The sequence below is a fragment of a genome, unplaced genomic scaffold, assembly GCF_019419815.1.
Source record: "Pyrus x bretschneideri cultivar Hongxiangsu unplaced genomic scaffold, Pyrus_bretschneideri_v1 Contig4, whole genome shotgun sequence".
Taxonomy (NCBI): domain Eukaryota; kingdom Viridiplantae; phylum Streptophyta; class Magnoliopsida; order Rosales; family Rosaceae; genus Pyrus; species Pyrus x bretschneideri.
In genome coordinates, this window is record NW_025999723.1 from 13,567,264 (window position 1) to 13,582,462 (window position 15,199).

Genomic DNA, 15,199 nt, shown 5'->3' on the forward strand with positions numbered 1-15,199 from the left:
GCAGCCATGGGTGTCTTGTCCACCAATGCTCCACCCGCCGAGGCATCGAGCATTTGACGTTCAATTGGTAGGAGCCCCTCGTAGAAGTATTGTAGAAGTAACTCCTCCTTCATCTGATGCTGTGGACAAGAAGCAACAAGTGATTTAAAACGTTCATAATATGTAAGAAAAGACTCACCTTCATCTTGCTGAATTCCACTTATCCTTTTACGTAGAAGGATGATTCGAGAAGTTGGGAAAAACTTCTCCAGAAATGCCCTCTTCATACTGTCCCATGATGTGACGGTTCCGGGAGCTAATTCATACAACCAATCTTTGGCTTTGTCCATTAAAGAGAATGGAAAAGCCTTCATCTTCAAAATACTTCCATCGACGTTGACGGGAGTCATGCTTGAACACACCACTTCGAATTCTTTCAAATGCTTGTTCGGATCCTCCATGGACAACCCATGGTATTTTGGAATGTGGTGGAGCAAACTTGACTTCAACTCGAACTCTTCGGTCTTACCTTCGGCAGGTGGGGGATATTGGTTACACAAAGGTGCGGCATTATCCAATCCCGAAGCAGAAAGCTCCTTGAGTGTCCGGTTGTCCACGGCCATGCCTTGTGTTTCTTCAAAAATCTGATCCGTAGGCTCTTCTTCCTCTTCTAGGACTTGTTCTTCAAGGTCAGGTTTCGGGCTTGGTGTATTTGATTCGTGTTGCTTCCTCTTTCGTCTCAAAGTCCTCTCGAAATCGCTGTCAAAGTCCAAGATATGCTCACGAATCGATTAAGAACTCCGAGTCATAAACTAGTACCTAAAACAAGAAAAACAAAACAAGGTCAGAAACTTTAACAAAATAAAATAAACAGAAAATAAACAATCCAAGGGATTAGCAAAGTTGCTAATCCCCGGCAACGGCGCCAAAAATTTGATGCGAAATATATAAGCACACAAATTAAAACCCTCTTTTGACAATTGTAGTATATGTATAAGTAGGGATCATTCTAAACCGGGGATGAGGAGGGATTGCTAAATCACTTGAAAACTGACTCAAAAACGTTAAACAAAGGTTAAAACACTAAACGAGACTCAAAGAATGCAAAACTAAACACTAAAACACTCAAACAAACCAAAAGACTCAAAACAGCAACAAAATACTCAAAACTGCCTTAAAAACACAATCTGGGCAGTTTTGAGAACCTAACACTAATTTGGACGAATTTGGGTTATAACTTGAATCAAAACACTTAGAAACACCAACTAAGACACTTTCTAACTAAATTGAAGCACTAAAGTAAAGAGGGATTTAGTTTTGACGAAATTAAAATAAAGAAGACAGATTGTAATAAAAACAGATTGTAAAAACAAATTTGATGAAAATATGGATGGAATGCTAGCTAGAAGGTTCTTCTCCAGACATGTCACACTTGCATACAAAATGATTTTCAGTTGGTCTTTCGATGAATCATGAAACTCAACACCCCAGGTTAATTAGGTTCGCTTAAATTAACCTTCAAGTTCTCCTTAAGTTAATGAATTGGATGGGACAACGCATACAACAATTCAAAACATTCTCCAAAAGTCCTTTACGTGAAAAGCACAATAAAGATACAATCAAATATCATTAAGCAACATGAAAACTATAAGTGTTGACGAGGCATTCGTTACTATGATGAGCATGAAACTAGTGCCAAGAATTCATTTAACGCGATTGTTTATAAGCAACCTCCACTACTTGTGAATATAAGTTTGTAACTATTAGGTGAAACTCCCTCATATTCTAGCATCATATTCATGCATGAAAACTAAGCGTGCACTCTCAATAAACATACATAAATACGTTATCAATCAAGTAGTTAAACAAATTGAATCCACAACTCATGAAATTCCAACTGAAGGTAATCAATTTATATTGCAAGCATATACATGGTTTTGAATCACCCCCTAGTTAACTAGGGGTTTAGCCTCTCATATTCATAGAAAGAGAAATAAAATTGAAATTAAACATAGAGAACAAATGATTTATTACACCTAAAACGCCCAACGAATCCACTTTGAATTTCTGCACGTTTTAAGCTCCTTTTTCTTCTTCTCCTTGCTACGGCAGAGAGGTTTTAGGGGATTTTTGGATGTGATTTTGGTTTAGGAAGGGAGTTAGGATGGTATGGTGGTGCGGCAAGGGTTGTGGGTGATGTATGGAGGTGTAGAATGGTGGGTGGAATGGATGGGAGGCTGCGGCAGAGATGTAGAAGGTTGAAAGAATGGATGGAAGTTGCGGATTGAAGGTATTAGGGTGATGGTGGCTGCGGCAGAGATGTGAATGATGAAAGAATGAATGAAAAAGGATCCTCTAGGGTGCGGCAAGGCTTAGAATATATAGGGTTTTCAGAAATTAAAACCGTAACTTATTTTGGTTAACTAAAATTAAGTCAAAAGCTTCTAGAATTAGGAAATCAAATCAGAAATTAAAAGGAAATTGGCTAAAATATGCGGCTAAGGTTTTATTTAGAAAGGGGAATGTGTTTAAGTGCATAAAATAGGACATAAATACCCCCCTTGCACGGCAAGCGATGGGGAGAAAGGGAAAGGTGCAGCAAAGGTGTGTAAGTGGTCTAGGGCCTTTGTTTTGTGTCCTAAAGTGCATACAAGGCCTTCAAAGTGGCTGGAAAATAAGGATTTTTAAGATTAGGAAATGTTACCAAAATGGGAAACCTAGGCTTAACTTTCCTACTTCAAGTAGGAATCCTAGTTGGAGTAGGAATCCTCGTTGGAGTGGGAATCCTCTTCAATTATGAATTCACATTTCTTCAAGTCTTCAACTCATTCATTCCTCTTTTGCTCCAAAAGACTCCAATTTGCATCTTCTTGCACACTTTGGCTTTATACTCTGAAAACACACAAAAATAACTATAAACACTAAAATAACTACGGAAACACAACATAAATGCACGAGAACAAGCTAGTTAAGTCGCATAAATATGCTCCTATCAACCCACAAATTAGTTAAGTTGGGTGGGTAGGTGTTGCGGTTGTTTCAGACGGCTGAAGTTTCAATAATTATAAATTTGAGCTCTTCAGGTTGGCCAGCTAATAGGAGCCCAACTCCATTCAATCTACCTAATGCCCACCCCTTTCTAATAGATGAATTTGTTTGAGGATATGTGATATCTCATCCTGAATTTTGTGATTTATTTTAGGGTTAATTACACTTTACCACCTTAGGTTTGAGGTCTATTGCAACCTCATACAACATCTTCAAGAAATTTCACTTTCATACCTGACCTACTATTTTATTTCAATATAATACCTCCGTACATTTTCCATTCATTGCTCCATTAAGAGGTGACATGGCAATAGTGGACCTCATTACACGTCAACTCACTCCCTACAAAATTAAATTAAAACAAAATGAAAAAGGGTCCACCCCTTCTTCTTCCACCCAACCACAAAGCCTCCATCTCCTCGAATCTCCATAACCACCAGTGCACCACCCCTCCCAATCCCTAAACCATCATTCTCTAATTCTCCAAATTCTTCTTCTTTCCCAAATCTCTGTAATAAATCTTTCTATTTTCACTCTTTATCTAAAAGAAAAAAAAAACCCCAGAAATTTCATAGATTTTGAAATTTTATTCCCAAAATTCAAAACCATCATCTTTCCCAAAATTCAAAAACCCCAGAAAATTCAAAACGATCATGACATCGACGGAGAACCAGCCACTTGGGCCATAAACGGCGAAACCAAGGTCGCCGAAAGATGGGATCTTTGAGAGGCCGCCGCCATGGAGGGAGAGGTTCGCCAAGGACGAGCCCTCCTTAAATAGGTCACTGGTCTCTGATATGATGGCCGCATAGAATAATCTAGAGGAACGAGAAGTGGTTGAGGTTGGGCATGTTGCGTTGGTCTCTTCAGCTCCTTCCGTGTTTCAATTTCCAACCCCATCCACCATGAATTGTGTTTCTAAAAAAAAATTGCTTGCTGGTTTTTTGAAATGGAGAGCAGATGAGTAGAGAGAGAGAAATGGAAATATAGGAAAAGGAAAGAGAAGGTGAGAGAAACAGAAAGTGGGTCTCTTGGGAGACAGAAGGGATGGGAAGTGTGGAGAGTGGAGGAAAGGGAGAAGGTGGGTCGGTGAAGACATGGGTTTTAGGGTTTTTTTTTTTTTTTTCTTTTCAAAACTTTTCTTTAATTAATTATTTTAGGGTAAATTATTATTTTTTAAATGCATAAAAATTTAATTTTTTTTGCTACATGGCATAAATTTGGCAGCCACATTAGCACAAATGTAGATCTCATATTTGCCACATCATCACTTAATGGTTTACTTAACAGATTTTCTAACGAATGTATGAAATTGAAATAAAATGATAAGTAAATGTATGAAATTGAAATGTTTTAAAAATGTTGTAAGAAGTTGCAATCAACCCCAAACCTAAGGGGGTAAAATGTAATTTACCCTTTATTTTATTATTAAAGTATTTCAAAAATTTAATTAAAGTTAGTTCATTAAATTCTCCATTTTGAGAAAAGTGAAGTTAGGGGTATTTTAGTGATTTCACATTTTATTTGACATTTTTGGTCAACTATTAAGTTGTTATCTAAGGCACGATCCCACAAACATGTAGGCATAAACGAATCCCAATTCTGAGTTAGAACGAAGAAGTTAATGACATTTGAACTTGGGGGGGCATTTTGGTAGTTTTCCCAACGTCTATAAATAGAGGATTTCTAGAACATTCAAAAGCTTTCCAAAAGGAGAAAGCCTCTACTGACTCGTTTTAGGGGCGATCGGGTCTCCGACCCAATTGTTTGACCCGGTCATTTCTCCTTTGTCCAACATCCGTTTTGGAGATCTTGGTGTCTATGAAAAGCTCACAACGAGCCAACTTCCTGATAATGTTATATTTTCTAGTTTCTTACCCAGTATTACAAATAGAAGTCACAAAGTCCTAAGTGTTTTCCGCAATTTTCTTCTTTTTCTGGTGATCACAGTAACTATTTTCGTGGAGTGAGGTATAAACTTTCATCTACTCTTTATGATATTCAATGGTATGATATATTTGTGCATTGGTTGTTGTTTTAGAGTCGGGTGTTTAGAACCCTAGAAATCCGATTTTTTTCCCGTGGTTTTGGTCATTTTCCTGCTAGAATTGGTTGTCAACCTAATTATGAAAAGTGTTTCCCTTGTTGAGCTCTAGCTACCACGTGAATTTGAGCTCATTTGGTCAAGCCTGAAAATTTAGGTTTCTTAGACTCTCCACCACGGCTGTCATCATGCATGGCGTTGCGTGTAGCCTAGTCACAAGTTTTCCTTAGTACCAGAGACCTTCTAGTGACCTTTGTGAAATTGTGTCTCCTGAGATTCAATTGTTTAGTGTGGTGATCAAATTGGACCCCACTTGTTTGTATGATTGGTGGAGATCCAACTGTTAGATCGTTGTCAATTTGCTATATGTTGTTGTTGGAGAGTTGAGATAGCTTATTGGACTTGTCTTTATTGACGTGCTATTCCGGGTGATTTGCGTCTCTGTTCACATGCAAGTGGCACTTGGTCTTGTTTTGTGCATCGGTCTTACTATCTAAGTGATGTATTGCGTACTGTATTAGGTTCCTTGGAGCAATGGTGGTGAATCAGGAATTGCGAAGGATTCAGGTGAGTGATCTTAATATTATATGATACGATTATTACCCATGAAAGCTCCCATGTTAATATACTTTGTGGATATGACATGAATTTATAAAAGTTTTCTATTAAAATGTTGCTTTTAAATTCAATCATCGATCTATTTTATGAAATGTATTTTGCTTGTGCATATTTGAAATGTTTGTGAGATTTGAATGACTTTAATATTATGTGTTATGGTTATTACTCATGAAAATGTCATTTTTACATACTATGTGGATATAACATGGAATTACAAATGATTTATGGAAATGTGTGCTACTATGAAGTGGTTTATATGATAGTGTTATCGAAAATATATCTATCTTATATTTCAAATGATTGTGAACTGAGAGGGCTAGTAGAGGACTGTCAACCCAGTGTAATGACGTAATGTGGCATCGAGTATGCACGTGGTACATAGTTGTCCTGCTTGGTTAATCTGCATTAGGCAACCCTAGGATTATTCATCAATGGGTGATCCTTATTGCTTAGGTATGTACATACGTACTTTAGGGGTGATCATTCTTGGTTAATCCGCCTACTAGTGTTCGTAAGAGTGGTTTTGCTTTAATCCGCACTAGGGGACCACTTCCACTTCCTATTCGGTTACCTATTGTAGGCTTCAACTGAGTTGTGTCTCTCTATAGGCTAATATTCTATCACATATATGAAAGAAGAGACTGAAGGCATGTGGGCACAATCTAGAAATAGATGATTAAATCAAACATTTTACATGATAGTGTGTCTAAAATTAACGGATTCAAATGTGACTTATTCCTACTCGATGCAAAATAGATAGCATGATGTAAGAGATATTGATCTCATTCCTACATGTGGATGTATTATTGATGATGTTTCATTCCTACATAACTTGGGTTTGTGTTATGACTAATAATTATCTCGAAAGACGTATGGTGAGATGTGGAATTGAAGAACCATTCCTATATGTATTTAATGAGGAATATGATGGTTAAATTATGAAATAAGTGGCGATAGGATCCTTTTGATCATTCGAAAAATGATGAAAGGCGAGTGGTGAGTCACAATCTAAAGAAGAATGATACAATGATAAGGACGGTGATCAAAGTCACGAATTGATCTAGTATTCACAGGTTAGTCTTGTGTGGACGCAACTAATACTTTTACATTTTAACCACTTGATTTTACTTATAATCACATATGTTATATTATTGTTAGTCGCATACGCTTCACAACTTATTCGAGTTTTGCTTTGCCCGGTGCGCCATTCCTACGATGTAGGGTTGTTTTGCAGAGTAACTGGTAGCGGTTAGAGAAGAGGATCTCAAGTTATGTAGCTGCTATGGTACAGTCGAGAATAGGATTTGTCCATTTATTGTAAGTTATTATCATTGAAGCTCTGATGTATATTGTATGTATGAGTCTAAGTTATTCTATATATTATACATGTTGTACCGCTACTGTCCTATTGTCATATGTCGATTTTGAACATATTTCGAAATTGGAATGTGACAAGAGAAGATGTTCATTTTCCATTTTTTTTTAGTTTCCTTCTCTATTTCACTCAATTTCGAACATATCTCGGAATTAGAATGTGACAAAAGAAGATGTTCATTTTCCTTTTTTTTTTTGTTTCCTCCTCTATTTCACTCGCTAACGAATAAGTGGTATGAAATATATGTTTAGAAAATTATGTGCGGTTTAAGTGGACGTATGGCATGAAATTGGAAATGATCCTACTGGTTCAACTCACCTTTAAATATGATCTACAGTCTAATTTTCATCCAAAAAGAGTTGAAATGACACAAGATATTCATTTTATAGTGTTCTAGAATAATTGTGATTGTTATGTATGTAATTTTATCACGACAACGTGTTTGAGAAAAAAAAATTGATTCCAAAATAATTATCTTGCACATTTATTGATATAAATAATAAAAGGGAGTTTAATGAGTCCATTCAAATGGCACAAACTATTCATTTTTTTCAAAAGGGACGTGCGGGTGGTCAAGCCTGGCAGTCCACTTTTCAACTTCTTTTTGGTCACCATTCATTTTACTAAGGAGTTGTTGGATAACTATTTCATTTTCAATTTTTATTTTTACTTTTTTAAAATCTGAAAACTTAATCTTATTTGGTAACCACTTTTAGTTTACAGAAAAATAAAAACTAAAAACTCAAGGCCAAATTTTGAAAATTAAAAAAAAAAAAGTAGTTTTCAATTTTAAGATATTTGAAAACAAAAAAATGGTTACCAAACAAGTTTCAGTTTCCAAAGAAGTGAAAGCTGAAAATCAAAAACAAAAATTGACTAGTTATCAAACGAGCTTTAAATGTTATAAAATAATTGTGATTATTTGTAGGTGTTTGCTTACAACAAGTGATTAAAAAAAAAAATTTAACAACACTAATAAAATAACAATCTATGAAAAGTCTATAATGCATTGGTATATAGGATGCAACTCATCGTTGTATTGGTTGACTGGATTGTGACGGTCTCAATTATACTCCCTTCTCTGCTTTATTTATCTTATTCAAATTGAATTGAATTGAATACATTGTTTGCTTATTCAAACTGAGGAAACTTGTTTTGAAGAAAAAGAAAAAAAAAAAAAAAAAACAAAACAAAACAAAACTGAGGAAATTTGTGTTCATCGTCTCATAAAGAATGCCAGGATCGATTGTGCGTGGAGCTGGTATTGGTCGTTGATGCTTTGCAGGAATCCACAAGAAATTAAAGGTTAAGACCTAACACTGCTTTCGTATACTGGTCACATGGCATCACCATCGCCATTCCCATTATATCAGCCATATTACAAGTGAACAGCAAAGACAAAATAATCAAGAAAATGGACAAGGAGAAAAACCTGAAGCCAAGTTTAATTAACTTTTCAGCAAAATCTGCAACTCGCTGATTCACCAGTGGAATCATTTAGGCTGCACCAGGTAGGATGCCCATATATCATCTGCAGGTGGCGGGGGTTGAACCCAATGTCCTGGTATGCGGCTGCACCAAATTTAACCGAATCACAAACTTCTCAAAATCAAGCTATTTATTGGGCATCATACAATGTGTGATAGAAAGGATAGCAGATTCAAAACTTGACAAGAAAAAAACTTCCAAAGGTTAATCATATGGCACCTCGTGTTAAAGTGAGAAATGGGTAGCAAGAAAGAATTGGTGCTCACCTTCCTCTTGGTCTTATATAGGCATCCCATGTTCTTCTCACCTGTGTGCAATATAATCTCCATTATGATCCGAGCGAGTTAAGGAAACAAATTTGATGTCAAAAAAATTATAAGTGGCCCCTGAATAGGCAAACCTAGATACTGCAAGAATTCATTTGGAGGCAGGAAATATACAAAACTCTTTGGACTGGTGCTTCAAGTTACCTCAATAAGCGTGCCCATATCAGTGTTGCTGCCATGATAGTAGTGATAAAATTCAATAGGTAAGTTTACCACAGCATCATAAGCTCCGCTATGTCCTTCTCCCTGTGAAACTTGTTTCCCGTAATCCTTGTTAGCGACGGAAGTAGAGGTCCCTGCATTAGTGCTTGGAGTTGTCTGGTCTTTACTCTCCTTTGTCTCGTCTCTATCGCTGCTTTCATCCTTGGAGTCAGGTCTGACATTCTCGGTTATTTTCCTGGACTGCTCAACAGTTGCTATGGCATCCTTAGCAGCGTCCATATCTGCTGCCAAGATAACTTGTTGCTCCTCTTCCTCAACTGCAGCCCGTACTTTTTCAAGAAATTTATCATCCTCCTCTGGGAGAAAATGACCTACATGGATAAATATGCAGAGATACGAGTTACAGAAATACAGTGAGACTATGATAATGCTGCTGATGATGATGATAATGCGTGTGTTAAAAATATTTGGTTGTACTTGGATGTATATATATACACTAACAAAGATACATAACAAGACACACAGCATCAATATAAACACATCGAAAAACATAGTGTCACAGGCACCTTTGAGATGATGCATAATAACAGAACTTCATTACTAACATATCTACCTAGGCAATTCAAGACACAATGGCAGTCTGAAATAGAAAAACCAAAAATACAGCAAACCTTGTTTCTTCAATTTTTCGATCCTGATGGAACGCAACTGTTGCAATTTCTCTACAATCAATACCGTCTCAAGCTGAAATATGTAATCAATTGTCATCTTGACACTTACCTAAATTTGTTTAAAACCCAAAGGGCAGAACATTACACAATACGAAAATTCAAGTCGAACATGATTATCACCTCGGATTCTAGTCTCTTTCTCTCTTCTTTTGCTTTAAGCTTTGCAATTTTCTTCATATCCTCCATCTGAAAAACCCACAAGCCATGCCTCCATTACTAATAAACAGAAGTTAAGATTGCCTGAAGTAAAAAGGAGCTCAAACCTTGCGTTTGGCAATATCTTTGGCAATTTCCCTAGCTCTCCACTCATCAGCTTCTCGATCAGCTTCCTCGAACCTCTCACGCTCCTAAACACCATCATACGAAATCAAATGTAAGTAATATAGATCAAAACAACTTTTGACATCCCAAATCGAAATTCAAACACAACAGTCTACCTCCGCAATCATTTCCGCAATGCGCTTCCTCTTCGCTTTCCTCCACCGTTTATTCCTCTTCGTCTTGTGCATCTTATTCGCTAACCGCACCACCGCAGACTTCTCCTCCCACGGACACATTTCATGTGTGATCATTCTAAACGGTTCCAGCTCAACTAGCAGTTTCGCCATCAAAGCATTCGCAGCTTCCACTGAGAGCGACACTTGAGACTCCACATTTACCCTCCTTTCTTTCAAATACTCCGAAAACCCACCAACGGAAGCTTCACCATCGTCGGACCCTTTACCTTCTTTGATCAATTGCAGCATCTGAAGCTCTTTCTGCCTACAACAATTCATTCAAATCGCAATTCAAAAATTAACAGAAGATGCAGAAAGTTCAGAAGCAAAATTGAATTGGAATTTTCAATAGTTTGATTTCGTACATTGCTTTTGCGAGACTCAGAGCGTCCTGCAAGTTCTTGAGCCGATCACGGACGTTTGTGGTTTCCCAGAAGGAGCTCGACATTGGCGGGTTGGGCGGCACCACAGGAGGCCACAGAGGGCGGGGCGCCTGTGGTTGGTACGGAATTGGGTTCATGGCTATCGAAATTGGCCGATAAGGAAACCCTAGAGATTGAAACTGGGGACTGATTACGAAACCCCCTACCGAACGGGAGGCGAAGATTTAACCAGTTCGCGCCGTAAGAGTATAGACCAGAAAACGGTGCCGAACTGCTGCGTGATTAAAAATAGTAAGAAACATTATGTTTCAAAGATATAAAATATCGAAAATTAATATTATTTACATAAAAAAAGATTACGAATTCAATTTGGAAGGAGATGAGTAGTGAAATTAAGGAATGTAGTCAATTTGAATTTCAAAAGATTTTAATGGACTATTTTTAAAATGATAAATTTTAAAAGATTTTAATAGAATTTACAATTCTACCTGGATTTTGATGAATTTATATGAATTTTGTACTCATTGTATTGAAATTGAACAAATTCCTAACCCAATTGGAGTCCCTGTTAAAACCCCTCACTGATATTGAAATTAAACAAAACCATGCCCTGATTTGGAAACTTGAAAATCGACTCATATCTTAATTTTGAGTTTCATCAACGTTCGGTTCACCGATATTCTGACGGAAATAGCTTGCAGAATGAAAATCGAAACCCTAACTGCTTAACACTTGAAATCGTAGAAATCGATTGAGGGTTCAAGGCTTTTTGCCATTTTAAGGTTTCAAGGTTGTACTATGTGTGAGACGAGTGTAAATCGATCTGTTGGTTTTTTATGGTCGAATTTGGTCATATATTTTAATGAGCGACAACACTACAAGAAGTCAGGATGGCCGAGTGGTCTAAGGCGCCAGACTCAAGTTCTGGTCTTCGAAAGAGGGCGTGGGTTCAAATCCCACTTCTGACATTTCCAATTCCCATTTTTTTTTTTTTTTAAATTTTTCGAACTTTTACTCGATTTTTGTAATTTTGATCTCGCTGTTTGAATTATACCACCCAAAATTTGATACTTGAAACTTAAAATTGGAATGACGAGACGAATTAATTCTAAGCTATATATGATGACCGCACCCCAAAAGAAGGTCAAAGTTGAAGAAATTGAGTAGAAGTGAGATGTTGTCAACGCATTGAGACAAGAAGTTGTAACCAAACTTACATTACAGCATGCAGAAGATAGGCTAAAGATTTTTCATTGAAGATAACGTGAACGTAGGTGTGGCATAAGACGAATTGTAAATAAGGAGGAGCGGTTTGTACATTCAAAGGCGAATTGTAAAAGTTCATCTCTAAAGTCCGATTCATTGTGCACTCGTCTGTGTCTAGGACTAAAACGGAAAATGTTACTACATTCAAAGTAAGTATGATGAATAAATTGTGTCAAACTGAAAGGTACAAGATGGATTACATGCTACGGTCCCCACAAAATGATACGATTAGTGGAGGTACATTTCCTTCGTGTCCAATCCCTTCTAATCGCTACTAAATGAAAAATCATTCACCTCTGCCTTCAACATACTTTGAACTTATGAAGTATCCAATCCAAGGGAACCCTAAATTCTTTGGCCACTATACCACAAATGGATATGGTTTCCAATAATCCATATCAAGAAGCCTGAAATAAACTCAGAAATTCAACTTAGACTCCAAATTGTTTGTCCTTCATCAGAAGGAAGAAAGCGGATGATTATCGATTAGAGTAGGCCTGTAGAACACAGATAACTTACTGGATTCAGCATATGCACCGGTGGAAGAAAGGGAATACTCAAGAAAATCCGAAATAAAAGCTTACTGAACTGGTTTAAATCTCATGATATCTATGAAATTCACGAAAAAAATCGACAAATCAATGGAAATAGATACTCTCCAAAATTTGTATTGAGATCCAACATGATATGAAGATCAACCGAAAATGAAACTGTGTGTTATGGAGGTTTAGTTTAAACATAGAAAACATATAAATCAAATATCAGAAAAAGACTGCCAAAAATAATATCAAATAGCAAATGAAAAACCTGCTAAAAAGGATGCCCCAACTTATAAACAGAGAAGCCTAATGCAGGGGCGGTATTTAGATGAGCGTCAACAATCATCAACCATGGGTATTGACAGCTTCCCAGGCCAAGTTCTTCGGGACGGGAAGGGCCATGTCCCAAGCCTGCTGGGCAGCATTCCTTAGCATCCTAATGGTAGTCACATTGGCATCCAAGAAGGACAAACTCTTGTAAGGTAAATTGTGCTTCTTGCATAGTTCCTTCACAGTGGGAGAAATCTTCCTCAGCTGGGAACGGGGCAATCGTGGGAACAAATGATGCTCAAGCTGAAACTGCAGGCCACCATAGAACCAGTCCATCCAACTCGAGCACAAAATATCCACGGTACCAGCTGTCTGCTTCTCGAACCAATCGTTGCCAGTTGGTGGTCCAAGATAAGTATCTCCTGTAAAATGGTTCAAAGTGAACTGAATGTGCTGAAGTGCTGTCACTGTAAAGCTCGCCAACACGAACATAAACCTCTCGCTCCAATTAGGCAGACACGAAACAAGGAGAGGAAACCAAGTCCAGAAAACAAGGATCCCCATTATGTTCAAAGCTCTATCTGGGATGCTCCTCTTCGAGAACAATAACAAGAACGTCTGTATAAACAAGTTTACCCTTCCAACAATCATGATTGGATAATACGTAAAATGCTGGTGGCTGACTAAAAATCTAGCCACGGCATCAAACGTCAGCTCTCTTCCGTAAAAGGTTGATGTTATTGACTGAAAGAATTTCGAGGACACGGCAAAAACTGGCATGTGTTGAAGATCAGGATCATAATCAAGGCTGTTGCAGGCAATGTGATGGGCATTGTGAGTCCATTTCCACCAAGCAATGCTGATTCCAGTAAGGCAATTCCCGGCCAGAAATTGAGCGATTTTGTTGTACCTGCGGCTAGACATGACCTGGTAATGCCCGGAGTCATGACCCATATAGGCACCCTGAACCCAGAGGATCCCCAACAAACAACCGCAACCGAAATGAACCAACACACTCTCAGACTTCAACACACCATACACAACAAGGTAAAGCATAACCAGAATACTAATCACCGAGTAAAGAGCCCCATGCCCTTTGTTTTCAAACAAGCCGAGCTGGTTAAACTCGGAAGCAAGCTTCCTGTAATCCTTGGAGACCTCCGAGATCTCGAAATCTTTCAGATAGTACCCAGTGAAGAACTTTCCCAGGTACTTCCATGCGGATGGAGGATGGTAGGCAATGAATCCATCAGTGACGTCCTGGCCGGACATATTGAAGAGAATGGCATCCCCACCCGGATGATCTTTGGCCCAATCAGTGATATTGTAAACCTTGCCCTGGATAGAGATCCACAAATCCGAAGGCTTGTTGTGCAGCTTCAGCTGCTCGACAGTAATGTACTTCTTCTCACCCTCCATTGTTGTCCAATCCTAATGAATTCCAATCCAAAAACAATCAGATTTTCAAAGAAAGGATCCGGATATGGATCGGATAACACAAACAAATCAACCCCAGATAACCCTTTGGGATCTGGGTTCTGGGTTTCGATACAAACACGCAAACACAAACAGTTTGAGCAAAATCCTGCAGTTTTAATGCAAAAAACAGCAGAAATGCAGAGCAAAGAAGGAGAAAGTTTGAAACTTTCTTACAGATTCAATCACAAACCAACAGTTATAGCAAAATACTGCCAGTTATAAAGCAAACATGCACGAAAAAGTATACACAATACAGACAAGAAGAGGAGAAAGATTGAACCTTTCTTCAAGGGTTTAGTCAAAACACACGCTCTTCCCAGCAAAATATCCTCCTGACTTTCCAATCAACTAGACCAAATGCTGAACGGGTTTAGACCCCCATTGCCCCCAAAGTCTTGGGTTTCCAGAAGAAATTTCAAAACCGCCTCCAAGATATTTTCGAGCCTTCTGCTGCTGCGTTTTACAGAGCTAGTGTGTGTGAGAGTATATCTGATGAGAGAGAGAGAGAGAGAGCGCTCCTCTCGTATACAACGCGCTAATGTGTGTGGCAAGTTGTACATTCGCCACGGCCGGTATCGTTGACCAGTCAACGGCTGTGACAAAAACGAAGGGGCAAGTTAGAGCGCGTTTTATACCGCCGGGGGTACCGGCTGGGTGCGGGTGTATGAGTGACTAGTAGAGTAAGAGAACATGTTAAATCGGGCAATTGGCAGCGAATATAAACACCCGTCAATGCATACACCTCTCATCGATAATGTAAGCATCAAAGAATTGTGAACAGCACACTATGTTGAAAATTACATGAATGAATGTGATGGAAGACGATTTTTTTTTGTACCTAATATTTCGGATGTTTAACTGTTGGAATTTGGTTATGGTTTAGTAGTATTCTTTTTCACTTGTAAGTAAGAAATTTTAGGTTTAATTTTCATCAAAGACGAGTTTAAACCACATATTGTGAGGCTAAGCTCACCCCCTTCCTTAGTATGGATAA

At 38.1% G+C, this 15,199-nt stretch overlaps 2 protein-coding genes and 1 non-coding gene across 7 annotated transcripts; 1 reads left to right on the plus strand and 2 right to left on the minus strand.

The window, feature by feature from the left end:
* Nucleotides 1–8,116: 8,116 nt before the first annotated feature.
* LOC103931100 (U11/U12 small nuclear ribonucleoprotein 59 kDa protein) lies at nt 8,117–10,980 on the minus strand. 2 transcript variants are annotated; one of them, XM_009340513.3, is made up of 8 exons: nt 10,634–10,980; nt 10,209–10,533; nt 10,035–10,118; nt 9,892–9,957; nt 9,712–9,784; nt 9,023–9,411; nt 8,819–8,859; nt 8,117–8,636 (listed from the first exon to the last, which is right to left on the minus strand). In XM_009340513.3, exons 1-8 carry the CDS (start codon nt 10,786–10,788, stop codon nt 8,558–8,560), a joined length of 1,212 nt encoding a protein of 403 aa, XP_009338788.2. In that variant the 5' UTR covers nt 10,789–10,980; the 3' UTR covers nt 8,117–8,557. The 2 variants fall into 2 exon arrangements, with proteins under 2 accessions (XP_009338788.2, XP_009338789.2); XM_009340514.3 differs by having other exon boundaries at nt 10,209–10,529; nt 10,634–10,774.
* Nucleotides 10,981–11,535: 555 nt separating this feature from the next.
* Nucleotides 11,536–11,619, plus strand: TRNAL-CAA. Its single transcript has one exon. It is a non-coding gene; the product is annotated as a tRNA-Leu (tRNA).
* Nucleotides 11,620–12,056: 437 nt separating this feature from the next.
* On the minus strand, nt 12,057–14,720 carry LOC103941634 (delta(8)-fatty-acid desaturase 1-like). Of its 4 annotated transcripts, XR_007251192.1 has the most exons (4): nt 14,486–14,720; nt 12,725–14,157; nt 12,437–12,526; nt 12,057–12,324 (listed from the first exon to the last, which is right to left on the minus strand). XR_007251192.1 is itself a non-coding variant. In XM_009351845.3 (2 exons), exon 2 carries the CDS (start codon nt 14,143–14,145, stop codon nt 12,802–12,804), a length of 1,344 nt encoding a protein of 447 aa, XP_009350120.2. In that variant the 5' UTR covers nt 14,146–14,157; nt 14,486–14,719; the 3' UTR covers nt 12,556–12,801. The 4 variants fall into 4 exon arrangements, 1 of the variants encoding a protein (XP_009350120.2); XR_007251190.1 differs by lacking the exon at nt 12,437–12,526 and having other exon boundaries at nt 12,057–12,414; XR_007251191.1 differs by having other exon boundaries at nt 12,057–12,526.
* Between the last annotated feature and the right edge of the window lie 479 nt (nt 14,721–15,199).